General features: G+C 35.1%; 1 protein-coding gene across 4 annotated transcripts in view; it reads left to right on the plus strand.

Moving 5' to 3' along the window:
- MEIKIN (meiotic kinetochore factor) overlaps positions 1-14,866 on the plus strand; it is an 84,378-nt gene that overhangs the window by 5,156 nt on the left and 64,356 nt on the right. For all 4 annotated transcript variants that reach the window (XR_012069572.1, XR_012069578.1, XM_072957452.1 and 1 more), the window contains exons 5-6: positions 4,823-4,963; positions 5,854-5,973. Coding sequence is in view for 2 of the 4 variants with exons in the window: in XM_072957452.1 (XP_072813553.1) it covers positions 4,823-4,963; positions 5,854-5,973 (261 nt within the window). In the remaining 2 variants the exon portion in view is untranslated. The remainder of the gene's footprint in view (positions 1-4,822; positions 4,964-5,853; positions 5,974-14,866) is intronic.

Here is a 14,866-nt window from a genome sequence, read left to right on the forward strand (position 1 = left end):
ATTTTCTAAAATTATAGTTTAAACATATGATAAATGTCCTTGGTTACTACCTTTATCAAGTTTATGTGCAAAAAGAATGAGGAAATAGAAAATAGACTGTCTCTAATTTACAAACTGGTTGTGTTCTAAGTTCATTTGTCAATTGATATTTGAGACCTAGAATACTTTTTCCCATAATAAAATGTAAGTGGTTAGATTTTGAGTAGCCTATAGAATTCTATTTAACATGTAATTAATTGTTTTAATTTTATCTTAGAATCTAGTGATTTTGCAGCATGATGAAAATTAACTCAGGATTTCCTGTTTAATGTTGAGGATTAAACATATACATTTACTTCTCTGTTCTGAAATCTCACTAAAATACCATTAAAGGCATAAAAAAGGCATGAAACCAAAAGGTGGAGGAAAGGGGAGAGAAGAGATTTTAGCTGGCAAGAGATAATCAACAAGAGTTTGGAATCTGGAAGGTAGATGAATAAATTATAATAGGCCTAACATGTCAAACAGACCAAAAAAAGTGGGGGGGACACTGAAATCTAGGTACCTAAGAATGATGTCAAACCATGAAGCAAACTGACAAAGGCTGTAGGTTCAGGAATTAGAGGCATTGTGTATTCCTGAAAAAAAGATATAGATAATGTTGAAAATAGGATTTTTGGAAATCTGTAAAAGTAGCAGTTAAAGACACTTTGATTTCTTCCCCGACACTGTGACCAGATGGCTACTCTTTTTCCCACCACGGCAGTCCAGAGATGTTGAAGAAGAGGGTCTGAACTCAGGGATGCTAGCTACTGCTAAGGGTGCTATATTGAAATCTAGCCGTGAAGTGTGGAAGGAGGAAGGAAGGGAATTAAGTAAAGTCTGTATACTTTGTGGTGAAACCCAGACTCCTTACCACAACTTGGGAAAATACACCTCAACTAAGAGACTGTAAGATTCCTCTTTTGGAAACTTCTTTGCCCAGGAGAAGACCTGTATTCTGGCAGTCATGATCTGGTCCTTGTCCAAATACCCTTCAGTAAAGCCCATTACTTCCTAGATCCCACTCATGAATCCTGAGTTTCCAATTGCTGTTTTAGTGCCTCATTCTTGAGCATTCAAGAATTACTAGTCATTTTTAAAAAACATTTTAAAAAAAGATAGATACCAAATAAAAAGAAACTTGAAGGACACAGACAATGCATAGAAAAGAAACATTTAAAGGTCGTATTTTCATTATCATCTTCAGGATATTGAAAAAAAAGTCCACGAAACAAGTGCAGGCAGCTCTAAAAAGGAACACTCATAGAACAAAAAGGATTCTTAAAAAATAAAAATATGAAATCAGAAATAAAAATTCTATGAGGGGTTGGGTGATGATTTTAAGGAAATACTCCAAAAGTTGAACAGATATCAAAGAGAAGATAAATGGTAGAAATTGTGGTGACACAACTCTGTGAGTATACCAAAAACCACCGAATTGTGTACTTTAAAAGGCTGGGTTTTATGTAATATGAATTTTATTTCAATAAAGCTGCTATTTCAAAAAGAAAAATAATTAGAAGATGAGTCCAGGCATTCTAACATCTGAAAAATAGTAGTTCCAGACATTACAAGGTAGATAGAAAGGAAATTATTAAACCACCAGCTGCCCATCACAGTGAATGAAAAAGATCCACACCAAGGCACAACATTATGTAATTTAAAAATCCTCGGGATAGAGAAATCCTTGAGTCTTCCAGAGAAAACAAAATACTGATTGCAAATAAGCAAGCAAGAATATGAATAGCATTGAACTTCTCAAGAGCAATTCCAGAAGCTAAAACATGGTGGGAAAATGCATTTCTTTTTCTGAAGGGAATTGATTTTGCAGACATAGGGTAGAGCTTCACCCAAAATTTGCCTCAAATTTCAAGATTAATGATGCCACCAACATACCAAGAGTCTATTGAAAGGTTTACTACTGATAGAATGAGGCCTTCTGGAGAGGAGGGTGTCTCCTGAGAAGGACTGAGAATGGCTTCAGAGAGTACGGAAAGGAGACTGGTTTGGGGTTTTTAGGTGGTTAGAGGGTAGGGCTGGGATGAGGCTTTCCATGCATGGTTTTAACTTGCCTGCCGGCATTGCCAAAAGATGGGGCACCAGGGCTTATCAGCTTGGCCAGATGTGGGGCAGAAGGGGAAGATGGAGCAGTGAGGTTTAAATCTGTCAAGCACCAAAAAATATAGTCACTCTTTTTAATATTCTGGTCTAGAATTCTGTACCCAGCTACACAATCACTCAAAAGTGAAGAAAGTATAAAGAAATTTTTAGACAGGTCTTCTGTGCATCTTTTCTCAGGAAATGAAGAAGATACTCCAACAAAACTAGAGAATAAATCAGTAAAGAAGAAATCATGGGATCCAGAAATCAAAGGTTCTAATACAGGAAATATGTGAAAGAATTTCTTAAGATAATGGTAAAGAGAAATCCCAGAAATACATCTGTGCAGCAGTCTAGAGGACAACAACCAGTCCAAATTTGAGCAAGTGTATTGAGCTCTCCAACAGGAATACTTTAAAAAGGTGGGGGGCAGGGAGGGGAAGAAGGAGGAAAGAAAGAAGGAGAAAAAGATAGGAAGGCAGGGAGGAAGGAAAGAAAGAAAAAGAAAGGAGCTGATAGATGCTCTGGCAATTTTTTTTTCCGTATTGTTAGGAAATTTCTACTTCTGTAAGAAGTTGGGATGAAATGGATATTAGAAAACTAATTTTAAAATCAAATAATCAATAACTCAGGGGAAAAACAAAAACCTGTAGCAAAATGATGATATAGATAATATGGCTCCTAGTACATGGCTCAGCTGTAAAAATATTTGAGCAACCATAGTGATAAAATCATTGAATACAGTTAATTTATAAATATAAAGATAGACATTAAATTAAACAGTAGAGTTAATAGAGTTGAAAATAGGTATCTCTAGAGAATAGGAAATTACAGTGGGGAGCTATGAGAGGTTGCAGTTTTTGATAAAAGCCTTGTAGAACTGTTTGACTTTTTTAAATGTATGGTATAAATTGATGTAAATGTAATTTAAATTCATTTTTATTTCTAACTTGTGACACGAGGAACAACCTTTTACTGATACAGTCATGAACATTTGTTTGTTCTTTTCTCTACCCAGCTACTCAGATTGTGAGCACAGGGCTTTCCTAATTACTGAGCCTGGCTTGAGTTCTGGGTTTTTGTGGAAGAGATAGCTCTCTTGAGCATGATATTCATGGAATTTTGAGAGATGGAACACAAGAGAGGTGTAACAACATCTGGGTGAGAAGGTTGAAGATAGAATGAGAAAGTAAAAGTAGCAAGGATAGGGAAGGGCAATCTAGGGCAGTTAAAATAGGGGAAGTAAAAGATACTCGGAGGGAATAACCTACCTGTGATGTCTGAGGACGTGAAGGATGAAGGAAGGATTGGGCCAGTCAACTTAAGTGTTGCAGTGGTGGCTGGAGGAGGTGGCCAGGTAGAAAACAACTATCAACTTTAAGGAGGGGCTTGGAGTGGAAGAGAATGGTGTAACGAGGTCAAAACAGGAAGGACGAAGAGTTAGTTGTCCCCGGTAGGTAATGAGTGAGCAGAGACAGGTATAAGTCAGCTAACTCCAGGCTGGGAGATAACGGGTTTTCAGAGCAATGCTCTCTTTCATCCTTTATACCCCACCCCACCAGTTTCTATTAGTGTTGATCTCTATTTTGCCCTGTTGAAAATACTTGATAAATGTTGACTGATTATAGCAGAGTATGTCTTCCCTTTTCTTACTAAACTTTCTGGTTCTTAACTTTAAGTACTAAGTTCTATCCCTGTCGTTTATTAGGAAGTTTTTCATCTAGTTTACTCTCACAGGGATGACTTTAAAAACCTCTAAGTCTGGGAGATTTTCTGTCCAGATATTTTCCCCAATTTCCGATTGAGATATTTGTTTTCTTATTACTGAGTTTTAAGAGTTCTTTATATTTTGAATTCCAGTCCATTTACAAATGTTTTCTCCTAATCTATGGCTTGTCTTCTCACCTTAACTGTCTCTGTTGAATAGAAGTTTTAAAATTTGATGAAGTCTAATTTATCATTGTTACTGTTTTATGAATCATCCCTTTACTGTTATATCAAAGAAATCTTTGCCTAACTCAGTGTCATGAAGATTTTCTCCTCTGTTTTTTCCTAGAAGTTGTTTTAGGATTTACGCTAAGAATTATGAGGCATTTAGAGTTAACTTTTTTATATGATGGAAGGTATGAGTAAGTTTTTGGTTTTGTTTTGCTTTTGCATGTGGATATCCAGTTTTTCAAGCATAATTTGTTTAAAAGAGTGTCCTCTCTCCACTGAATTGTCTTTGCTTCTTGGTCAAAAATCAGTTGCACATGTATGTGAGTCTATTCCTGAGCTCTATGTTCAGTTCCCCTGATGTGTGTTCCTTTGAGTTTATGTTTAGGCTCATAGTTTTTAAATGGAGTAACTGGAATCACTTTCTTCTCCTCAGCTAGTTAGCTTACAACCAATGGGTTACTTTTATATAAAACTTGAATTTTTGAGTGAAGAATTACAACTGAACCAAAGTAGGAAAGGAATAAATTACAAAACTTTGAAAATAGAAATGGTTTATAATGTATTTTTCCACATCAAAAACATAATTATTTTCTAAAATTGGAATTAAAGTTGTGTACCATAGTATGCTTTTTTAGTTGTATGTTTAATTTTACATTCTTAGTATACAACTGCATATACATTTCTACAAATTTGAATTCTTAGGATTTTGAATCGTTTACTATTAAAACATTTTACCCTTTTTATGTGTTTGCTTATTCTACAGGACTAAGTTTGCAGCATGATATTTCTAGCTCTCTTCTAAGTTATTCAATCACAGACTCTTATACAGAAAACAAGAGTTTTGAAGAGAGTTTAAGTAGCCTCCCATCACCTGAAATCTTCAGAGGATCAGATTATTGTTTAGGTGAGAAAATAATTTCAGTCTTGAGTTGTTCAGTATAGAAGTTGTTCCTCGTCCACAAACACTGCAATGAATAATGTTCCTTTTGAGGAGGTGTACTTGTCTTCCTCGCCATACTTTCTTCTGCCCACTATCCATTGTGTTCCATAGTCAGCCACATAGGACTACAGATCACAAGCTCAGTTACACCTGTGTCCCATTAACTATCATGTCACTAAATAACAAACTGCTATTCCTTGATGTCAGTTTTAAAGCTTATACATAAAGCTTATACATAAAATATGAGAGGTAGCTCCCATGTATGCTGTCTTAGCCACTCTGTGTCATTTGATCTGGTTTACGCCATTTATATTTACAGTAATTAGTAGTAGAGAAGGACTTACCATTTTGTTCATTGTTTTCTGTTTTTGTAGTTCTTTTTGCCCCTCTTTCCTCTCTTGCTATGTTCCTTTGTCTTTCATTGACTTTTTTATGCTGATATGCTTTGATTCCTTTCTATTCTTTTGTGTATTTTCTATGGGTACTTTTGTGTGTGTGGTTACCATGGACTTAAATCAAACATAGTTTTAACAATCTGTTTTAAGCTGATAACAAATTAACAAAAACTCTACACTTTTTCTTCATCCCTCACACACACTTTGCATCACTGTCTTAGATCAATAATCTTTATAAGGCAAAACTATGTGAAAGAAAGCAGGTGGAGCACTGCAATAGCCCAAAGATTGTTTACTACCTTGACGCCATCAAGGCTTGTCTTTTTCCTCTGTCGCATCCAAAACTTTCAATTACCGTAGCATGGTATGGGCTGGGGACCTAAGTTAGGGAGAAAAAGGTAACCTGCCACTTGTGTGCTCTTACTCAAAGTTTTGTGCCACTTCTTACTGTTTCTTTAGATAGGGAGTATCCCAAGTTGGAAGAAAACCTGCTATGTAAGAATTCCACTCTTTTGGATACCAGTAAAGCAGTAGCAATAGAGAAGGCACCACAGTTTCCTGACCTCTCTGCAATTTTAGGTAAGTTTCACATTCTTTTCTTTTTAATGTTTTTTTAAAACATTTTTTACTGATTTATAATCATTTTACAATCTTGTGTCAGATTCTAGTGTTCAGCACAATTTTTCAGTCATACATGGACATGTACACATTCATTATCACATTTTTTCCTCTGTGATTCCCTGTGCTATACAGTATAATCTTGTTTATCTATTCTACAATTTTGAAATCCCAGTCTATCCCTTCCCACCCTCCGCCCCTCTGGCAACCACAAGTCTGTATTCTATGTCTATGAGTCTATTTCTGTCCTGTATTTACGCTTTGTTTTTTGTTTGTTTGTTTTTGTTTTTGTTTTTTGGATTCCACATATGAGCGATCTCATATGGTATTTTTCCTTCTTCTTCTGGCTTGCTTCTCTTAGGATGACATTCTCCAGGAGCATCCATGTTGCTGCAAATGGTGTTATGTTATCAGTTTTTATGGCTGAGTAGTATTCCATTGTATAAATATACCACTTCTTCTTTATCCAGTCATCTGTCGATGGACATTTAGGCTGTTTCCATGTCTTGGCTATTGTAAATAGTGCTGCTGTGAACACTGGGGTGCAGGTGTCATCCTGAAGTAGGGTTCCTTCTGGATATAAGCCCAGGAGTGGGATTCCTGGGTCATACGGTAAGTCTATTACTAGTCTTTTGAGGAATCTCCACACTGTTTTCCATAGTGGCTGCACCAAACTGCATTCCCACCAGCAGTGTAGGAGGGTTCCCCTTTCTCCACAGCCTCTCCAGCATTTGTCATTTGTGGATTTTTGAATGACAGCCATTCTGACTGGTGTGAGGTGATACCTCATTGTAGTTTTGATTTGCATTTCTCTGATAATTAGTGATATTGAGCATTTTTTCATGTGCCTTTTGATCATTTGTATATCTTCCTTGGAGAATTGCTTGTTTAGGTCTTCTGCCCATTTTTGGATTGGGTTGTTTATTTTTTTCTTACTGAGTTGTATGAGCTGCTTATATATTCTGGAGATCAAGCCTTTGTCGGTTTCATTTGCAAAAATTTTCTCCCATTCCGTAGGTTGTCTTTTTGTGTTACTTATGGTCTCCTTTGCTGTGCAGAAGCTTGTAAGTTTCATTAGGTCCCATTTGTTTATTCTTGCTTTTATTTCTACTAGGAGAAAATTTTTGAAATGTATGTCAGATAGTGTTTTGCCTATGTTTTCCTCTAGGAGGTTTATTGTATCTTGTCTTATGTTTAAGTCTTTAATCCATTTTGAGTTGATTTTTGTATATGGTGTAAGGGAGTGTTCTAGCTTCATTGTTTTACATGCTGCTGTCCAGTTTTCCCAACACCATTTGCTGAAGAGACTGTCTTTATTCCATTGTATACTCTTGCCTCCTTTGTGGAAGATGAGTTGACCAAAAGTTTGTGGGTTCATTTCTGGGCTCTCTGTTCTGTTCCATTGGTCTATGTGTCTGTTTTGGTACCAATACCATGCTGTCTTGATGACTGTAGCTCTATAGTATTGTCTGAAGTCTGGGAGAGTTATTCCTCCAGCCTCTTTCTTTCTCTTCAGTAATGCTTTGGCAATTCTAGGTCTTTGATGGTTCCATATAAATGTTATTATGATTTGTTCTAGTTCTGTGAAATATGTCCTGGGTAATTGGATAGGGATTGAATTAAATCTGTAGATTGCCTTGGGTAGTGTGACCATTTTAACAATATTGATTCTTCCAATCCAAGAGCATGGGATATCTTTCCATTTTTTAAAGTCTTCTTAAATTTCCTTCATCAATGGTTTATAGTTTTCTGTGTATAATTCTTTCACCTCCATGGTTAGATTTATTCCCAGATATTTTATTACTTTGGGTGCTATTTTAAAGGGGATTGTTTCTTTACTTTCTTTTTCTGTTGATTCATTGTTAGTGTAAAGAAATGCAACTGATTTTTGAACGTCAATTTTGTAACCTGCTACCTTGCTGAATTCTTCAATCAGCTCTAGTAGTTTTTGTGTGGACCTTTTAGGGTTTTCTATATATAGTAACATGTCGTCGGCATGTTTGTTTTTTTTTTACCTCTTCTTTTCCAATTTGGATCCCTTTTATTTCTCTCTATTGCCTGATTGCTGTGGCTAGGACTTCCAGGACTATGTTGAATAGGAGTGGTGATAGTGGGCATCCTTGTCTTGTCCCAGATTTTAGTGGGAAGCTTTTGAGTTTTTCACTGTTGAGTACTATGCTGGCTGTAGGTTTGTCATACATAGCTTTTATTATGTTGAGATATGTTCCCTCTATACCCACTTTGGTGAGAGTTTTTATCATAAATGTATGTTGAATTTTATCAAATGCTTTTTCTGCATCGATTGAGATGATCATGTGGTTTTTGTCCTTTCTCTTGTTGATGTGATGTATTACATTGATTGATTTGCGTATGTTGAACCACCCTTGTGTCCCTGGGATGAACCCCACTTGGTCATGATGTATAATCTTTTTTATGTGTTGTTGGATTCTATTTGGTAATATTTTGGTGGGGATTTTGGCATCTATGTTCATCAGAGTTTCACATTCTTTTTCCTCATATTACAGGGGAAAACCTACATGTATATTGGAAAAGCAAAGCAGTTTTTCTTTTGAGTGATTTCTAAGCTAAGTTCATTGATTGGGATTACTTTTGGCTACATGTAGCCAAAGGTACATAGCTACACATAGCTAATAGTAGGTAGCTTAAGCACATATGGGTTTACTTTTTTTTAATGTTTATTTTGAATTTTAGAATTGCAGAAAAGTTACAAAAATAATACAGAGGGTTTCCATATGTTTCCCACCCTGCTTTCTGTAATACTATCTTATATGACAATGATGAGAATCAGGAAATTAACATTGGTGTTAAACTCTTAACTAAACTACAGACCTTCACACTTCACCAATTTTTTCCACTAATGTCTATTCTTCTGTTTTAGGATTCTCTCTAGGCTGCTACACTGCATTAGAGTCTTTTCTGTTTCAGGATTCTGTCTAGGATCCTACACTGCATTAGAGTCTCTTCTCCCTTAGTCTACTGCAGTCTGTGATAGATCCTCAGTCTTTCTTTGTATTTTATAATCTTGATATTTTGGAGATTACTGATCAGTTATTTTGGAATGCCCCTCAATTTGAATTTGTCTAGTGTTTTCTCATAATTCAAAAGAGATTATGCGATTTTTTGATAAGAACACCACAGAAATGATGTTGTATTAGGAGTTCTTGATGTAAGTACATATATCTTATTGCTGGTGATGTTAAACTTCATCACTTGATTAAGGTCATATCTGCTGATTTTCTCCATTGTAAAGTTACTAGTTTCCATTTGTAGTTAATAAATATTTAGGAAAAGATAATTTGAGACTCTGTAAGTCCTGTTCCTCCTCACACTTTCATTCAATGATATTACCAGTCATCAGAGGAACCAGACTGCAACAGTTATTACCATGGTGTTCATTTAATTGTGATTTTCTGTTTCACTCTTTCCTGTTACATTTATTGTCTGGGAGTCTGTCATAAAAGAACTGTATATTTTCTGCAATTTATTTATTCAATTATATAGATATGGACTCATGGGTATTTTATTTTATTGGTTAAAATCCAACACTTTTATTTATTTATGTATTTATTTATTTATTTATTCTAGTACACACACAAAGAAGTTTCAGAATTGTTAATCCAGACCCCTGTGAAAAATACATTTACTACAGCATTTATGTGCAGTTCCGTTTGACTTTAGCAATACAGTATCCAATCAACATACTCTTTCCCAATTATGTAGGCTAGTTCTTTTCTTCCTTTCCCCTTTTAGTGCAGTTGTTATCCAATTGTTACATAGTTAGATTCCTTTGTTAATGTAGTATTCAATTTTTGGTTCCCCCATCCTGTTTGGTTTTGTTTATTTATTCAGGGAAAGGGGGCTATGTGAAAACATGTCAAACATTGCTATGGTTCTAAGAGTCATAGCTATACAAAAAAATTATTCTCAGAAAACTATTACTTCCTCCTTTTTCTTCCTGCTACCACGATCCTGTTCCCCTCCTTTTTCTACTCCTTTTTTATCCACCCCTTACAGGTCTCTTTAGTTTATGGTTTATCCTTCTTGTATTTCTTTTACACAAATGAACAGGTCCCTATGTGTTTTCTTTCTCTTTTTTTTTAACGTTTTTTTATTAAATGATAGTCATTTTACAATGTTGTGTCAAATTCCAGTGTAGAGCACCATTTTTCAGCTATACATGAACATACATATATTCATTGTCACATTTTTTTTTTGCTGTGAGCTACCACAAGATCTTACATATATTTCCCTGTGCTATACAGTATAATCTTGTTTATCTATTCTGCCTATGCCTGTCAGTATCTACAAATTTTGAAATCCCAGTCTGTCACTTCCCACCCCCCGCCCCCTTGGCAACCACAAGTTTGTATTCTATGTCTATGAGTCTGTGAGTCTGTTTCTTTTTGTATTTGTTTTTTTTTTTTAGATTCCACATATGAGCGATCTGATATGGTATTTTTCTTTCTCTTTCTGGCTTACTTCTCTTAGAATGATGTTCTCCAAGGACACCCATGTTGCTGCAAATGGCATTATGTTGTCGGTTTTTATGGCTGAATAGTATTCCATTGTATAAATATACCACATCTTCTTTATCCAGTCATCTGTCAATGGACATTTAGGCTGTTTCCATGTCTTGGCTATTGTAAATAGTGCTGCTGTGAACATTGGGGTGCAGGTGTCTTTTTGAAGTAGGGTTCCTTCTGGATATATGCCCAGGAGTGGGATTACTGGGTCATATGGTAAGTCTGTTCCTAGTCTTTTGAGGAATCTCCATACTGTTTTCCACGGTGGCTGCACCAAACTGCATTCCCACCAGCAGTGTAGGAGGATTCCCTTTTCTCCACACCCTCTCCATTATTTATTGTTTGCGGACTTTTAAATGATGGCCATTCTGACTGGTGTGAGGTAATGCCTCTTTGTAGTTTTGATTTGTATTTCTCTGATAATTAGCAATATTGAACATTTTTTCATGTGCCTATTGGCCATTTGTATATCTTCCTTGGAGAATTGCTTGTTTAGGTCTTCTGCCCATTTTTGGATTGGGTTGTTTGAATTTTTTAAATTAAGTTGTATGAGCTGTTTATATATTCTAGAAATTAAGCCCTTATCAGTCTCTTCTTTTGCAAATAGTTTCTCCCATTCTGTAGGTGGTCTTTTTGTTTTGCTTATGCTTTCTGTTGCTGGGCAAAAGCTTAGAAGTTTAATTAGGTCCCATTTGTTTATTTTTGCTTTTATCTCTTTGCCTGGGTAGACTGCCCTAGTATTCCTAGGAATCTTTTGACATGATTTTTAAACAGGGTTGTATTTTTGCTTTCTCTTTCTGATATATCATTGTTAGTGTATCGAAATACAGTAATATTTTCTGTATATTAATCTTGAATCCTGGTACTTTGCTGAATTCATTTATTAGTTCTCGTAGTTATTGTGTGGAGACTTCAGGGTTCTCTATGTAGAGTATCATGTCATCTGCAAATAGTGACAGTTTACTTTTTCCCTTCCAATTTGAGTATCTTTCATTTCTTGTCTGGTTTTCTTGCTGTGGCTAGGACTTCCAATACTATGTTAAGTGGAACTGGAGTGAGTATCCTTGTCTTGTTCCTGAATTTAGTGGGAAAGATTTCAGCTTTTCACTGTTGAGTATTATGTTGGCTGTGGGCTTGCTATAAATGGCTTTAGTATGTTGAAATACGTTCACTCTATACCTACCATGGTGAGAGTTTTTATCATGAATGGATGTTGAATTTTGTCAAGTGCTTTTTCTGAGTTCCTTGAGATGAGTATGAGGTTTTTGTCTTCCCTTTTGTTAATGTTGGACCATACTTGGGATACTAGCATGAATCCAACTTCATCATGCTGTATGATCCTTCTTTTGTATTGTTGGATTTGGTCTGCTAATGTTTTGTTTAGGATTTTTTCACCTGTATTCATCAAACATATTGGCCTGTAATTTTCTTTTTTGTAGTATCTTTTTCTGGTTTTGTTGTCAGGGTGTTGGTGGCTTCATAGAATGACTTTGGGAGTGTTTCCTCCTCTTTGGTTTTTTTTGAATAGCTTAAGAAGGTTAGGTTTAAGTTCTTCTTTGTGTGTTTGGTAGAATTCCCAGTGAAGCTATCTGGTTCTGGAATTTTGTTTGCAAGGATTTTTTTAAATTACAGGTTCTATTTCATTTCTAGTGATCATTCTGTTCAAATTATCTGTTTCTTCTTGATACAGTTTTAGCAGGCTGTATGTTTCTAGAAACTTGTTCATTTCTTCTGCATTGTCCAATTTGTTGGCTTATAAAGGTTTATAATATCCTTTCTTTGTGTTTCTGTGATATCAGTTGTCATTTCTTCTCTTTCATTTCTTGTGTTTGTTTATTTGGGTTCTCTCTCTTTTCTTCTTGGTGAACCTGGCTAGAGGCTTGTTGATTTTGTTTATGTTTTTTAAAAAATAGCTCTTAGTTTTATTGATCTTTTCTGTTGTTTTTACTTTTATCTTATTTATTTCCTCTTTGATCTTTATTCTTTCCTTCCTTCTGCTGACTATGAGTTTTGGTTGTTCTTCTTTTTCTAGTTCTTTAAAGTGGTAGGTTAGGTTGTTTATTTGAGATTTTTCTTGTTTCTTGAGGAAGTCTTGTATCACTATGAACTACTCTCTTAGAATTGCTTTTGCTGCATCCCATAGATTTTTGTATGGCTGTGTTTTCATTTTCATTTGTCTTGAGGTATTTTCTGGTTTCTTCTTTGATTTCATTGTTGACCCATTGTTTTTTAGGAGCATTGCTTAGTTTCCATGTGTTTATTCTTTTCGCATTTTCCTCTGTGATTAATTTCTAGTTTCATACTATTGTGGTAAGTACAGAGGCTTAGAATAATATCTGTTCTCTTAAATTTGTTGAGGCACAGATTTAATTAGTCACAAAGTGACCTAGTATGTGATTTATTCCAGAGAATGTTCCATGCACACTTGAGAAGAATGTATATTTGGTTTTGGGGGATATAGTGTCCCATAGATATCAATTAAGTCCAGCTTGCCTCTTGTATCATCTAAGACCTCTGTTGCCTTATTGATTTTCTGTCTAGGTCTTTCCACTGATATTAATGGGGTGTTAAAGTCTCCTACTAATATTGTATTATTGTCCACTCCTCCCTTTATGGCTGTTAGTATTTGTTATATATATATTTAGGTTCTCCTGTACTGGGTGTGTATGTTAACAAGTGTAATTTCTTCTTCTTGTACGAGTCCCTTTATCATTATATAATACCCTTCTTTATGGCCTTTGTTTTAAAGTCTGTTTTGTCTGAAGTGGTTATTTCTATGCCTGCTTTCTTGTTGTTTCCATTTGCATGAAATATCTTTTTCTGTCCTCTTACTTTCAGTCTGTATGTGTTTTTCCCAAAATGAGAATCTCGTGTAGGCAGCATATTGTAGGTTCGTGTTTTTTATCCAAACTACCACTCTGTGTATTTTGATCTGAGCATTTAGTCTATTGACATATAAAGTAATTTTTGATAGGTAGGTACTTATTCTCATTTTAATCTTTGCTTTTCAGTTGCTTTTGTTGTTCTTGTTCATTTCTTCTTTTTGTTTTCCTTTTCGTGGTTTGATGCTTTTCTTTTGTAGTATGCTTGAGTTTCTTTCTTTTTGGTTTTGATAAACCTATTGTATGTTTTTGATTTGTGGTTACCATGGAGTTGAAGTATGTTGTCCCATAACTATATCTACTTGCTTCAAGCTGATAGTCATTGAAGCTCAGACATACTCTGAAAGATCTAGATTTTTATAGCTCCTTCCTCCACATTTTCTGATTTTGATGTCCTATTTTACATCTTAATGCTTATCTTTTTACTGTTTATTGTAGTTATAGTCACTTCTACATTTTTAAAATCTGCATATTGGCTTATATAAGTGATCTTCAGGCCTTTTAAATATTTGCCTTTCTTATTGTAGTTTTCCTTTTCCCATAGATTTTAGCTTCTTTTCTGTTTAGAGAAGACCCTTTAATAATTCTTTTAAGGTATGATTTAGTTTTGCTGAATTTTTTTAGTTTTGCTTGTCTGATAAATTCTTTATATTTCCTTCTGTTCTAAATGATAATCTTACTGGGTAGAGAAGCCTAGATGGCAAGTTTTCCCCTTTCAGGACTTTTAATGTATCATGCTACTCCCTTTTGGCTCGTAGAGTTTCTGCAGAGAAATCAGCTGGTAGTCTTAAGAGTTTCCTTGTAACTGGCTCTTTGTTTTTCTCTTGCTGCCTTTAGAATCCTCTCTTTATTTTTAACTTTTGCCATTTTAATTATGATTTTTTCATGTGGATTTGTTTGGGTTCATCTTGTTTGGGACCCTCTGTGCTTCCTGTACCTGGATATCTGTTTCCTTCTTAAGGTTTAGGAAGTTCTCAGCAATAATTTCTTTGAATACATTTTAAATTCCCCATCCCCTTCTCCTTCTGGAATCCCAGTTATGCATAGGTTGGTGCATTTTATATTATCCCATAGAACTCATATTTTGCTTTCATTTTTCTTCATTTGTCTTTCTATCTGCTGTTCTGATTGGGTGATTTCCATTACTCTATCTTGTGGATCACTTATTTGTTCTTCTGTGTCATTTAGCTTGCTCTCCATTGTGTCTGTCTATGGTTTTTATCTCAGCAATTGAATTGTCTATTTTTGATTGGTTTACTTTTATAATTTCTAGTTCCTTGTTACAGTTATCTGCATTTCTATTGATAATCTTCCTTAATTCTGTTAACATTTTTATTAACTTTTTTTCTGAACTCAGAGTCTCATAGACTGGTTAGCTTTATTTCATTGTTTGTTCTGTCAGGTGATTTCGTTTGTTCTTTTAATTGG

This window comes from Vicugna pacos, chromosome 3, assembly GCF_048564905.1.
Source record: "Vicugna pacos chromosome 3, VicPac4, whole genome shotgun sequence".
In the NCBI taxonomy this organism is placed as follows: Eukaryota; Metazoa; Chordata; class Mammalia; order Artiodactyla; family Camelidae; genus Vicugna; species Vicugna pacos.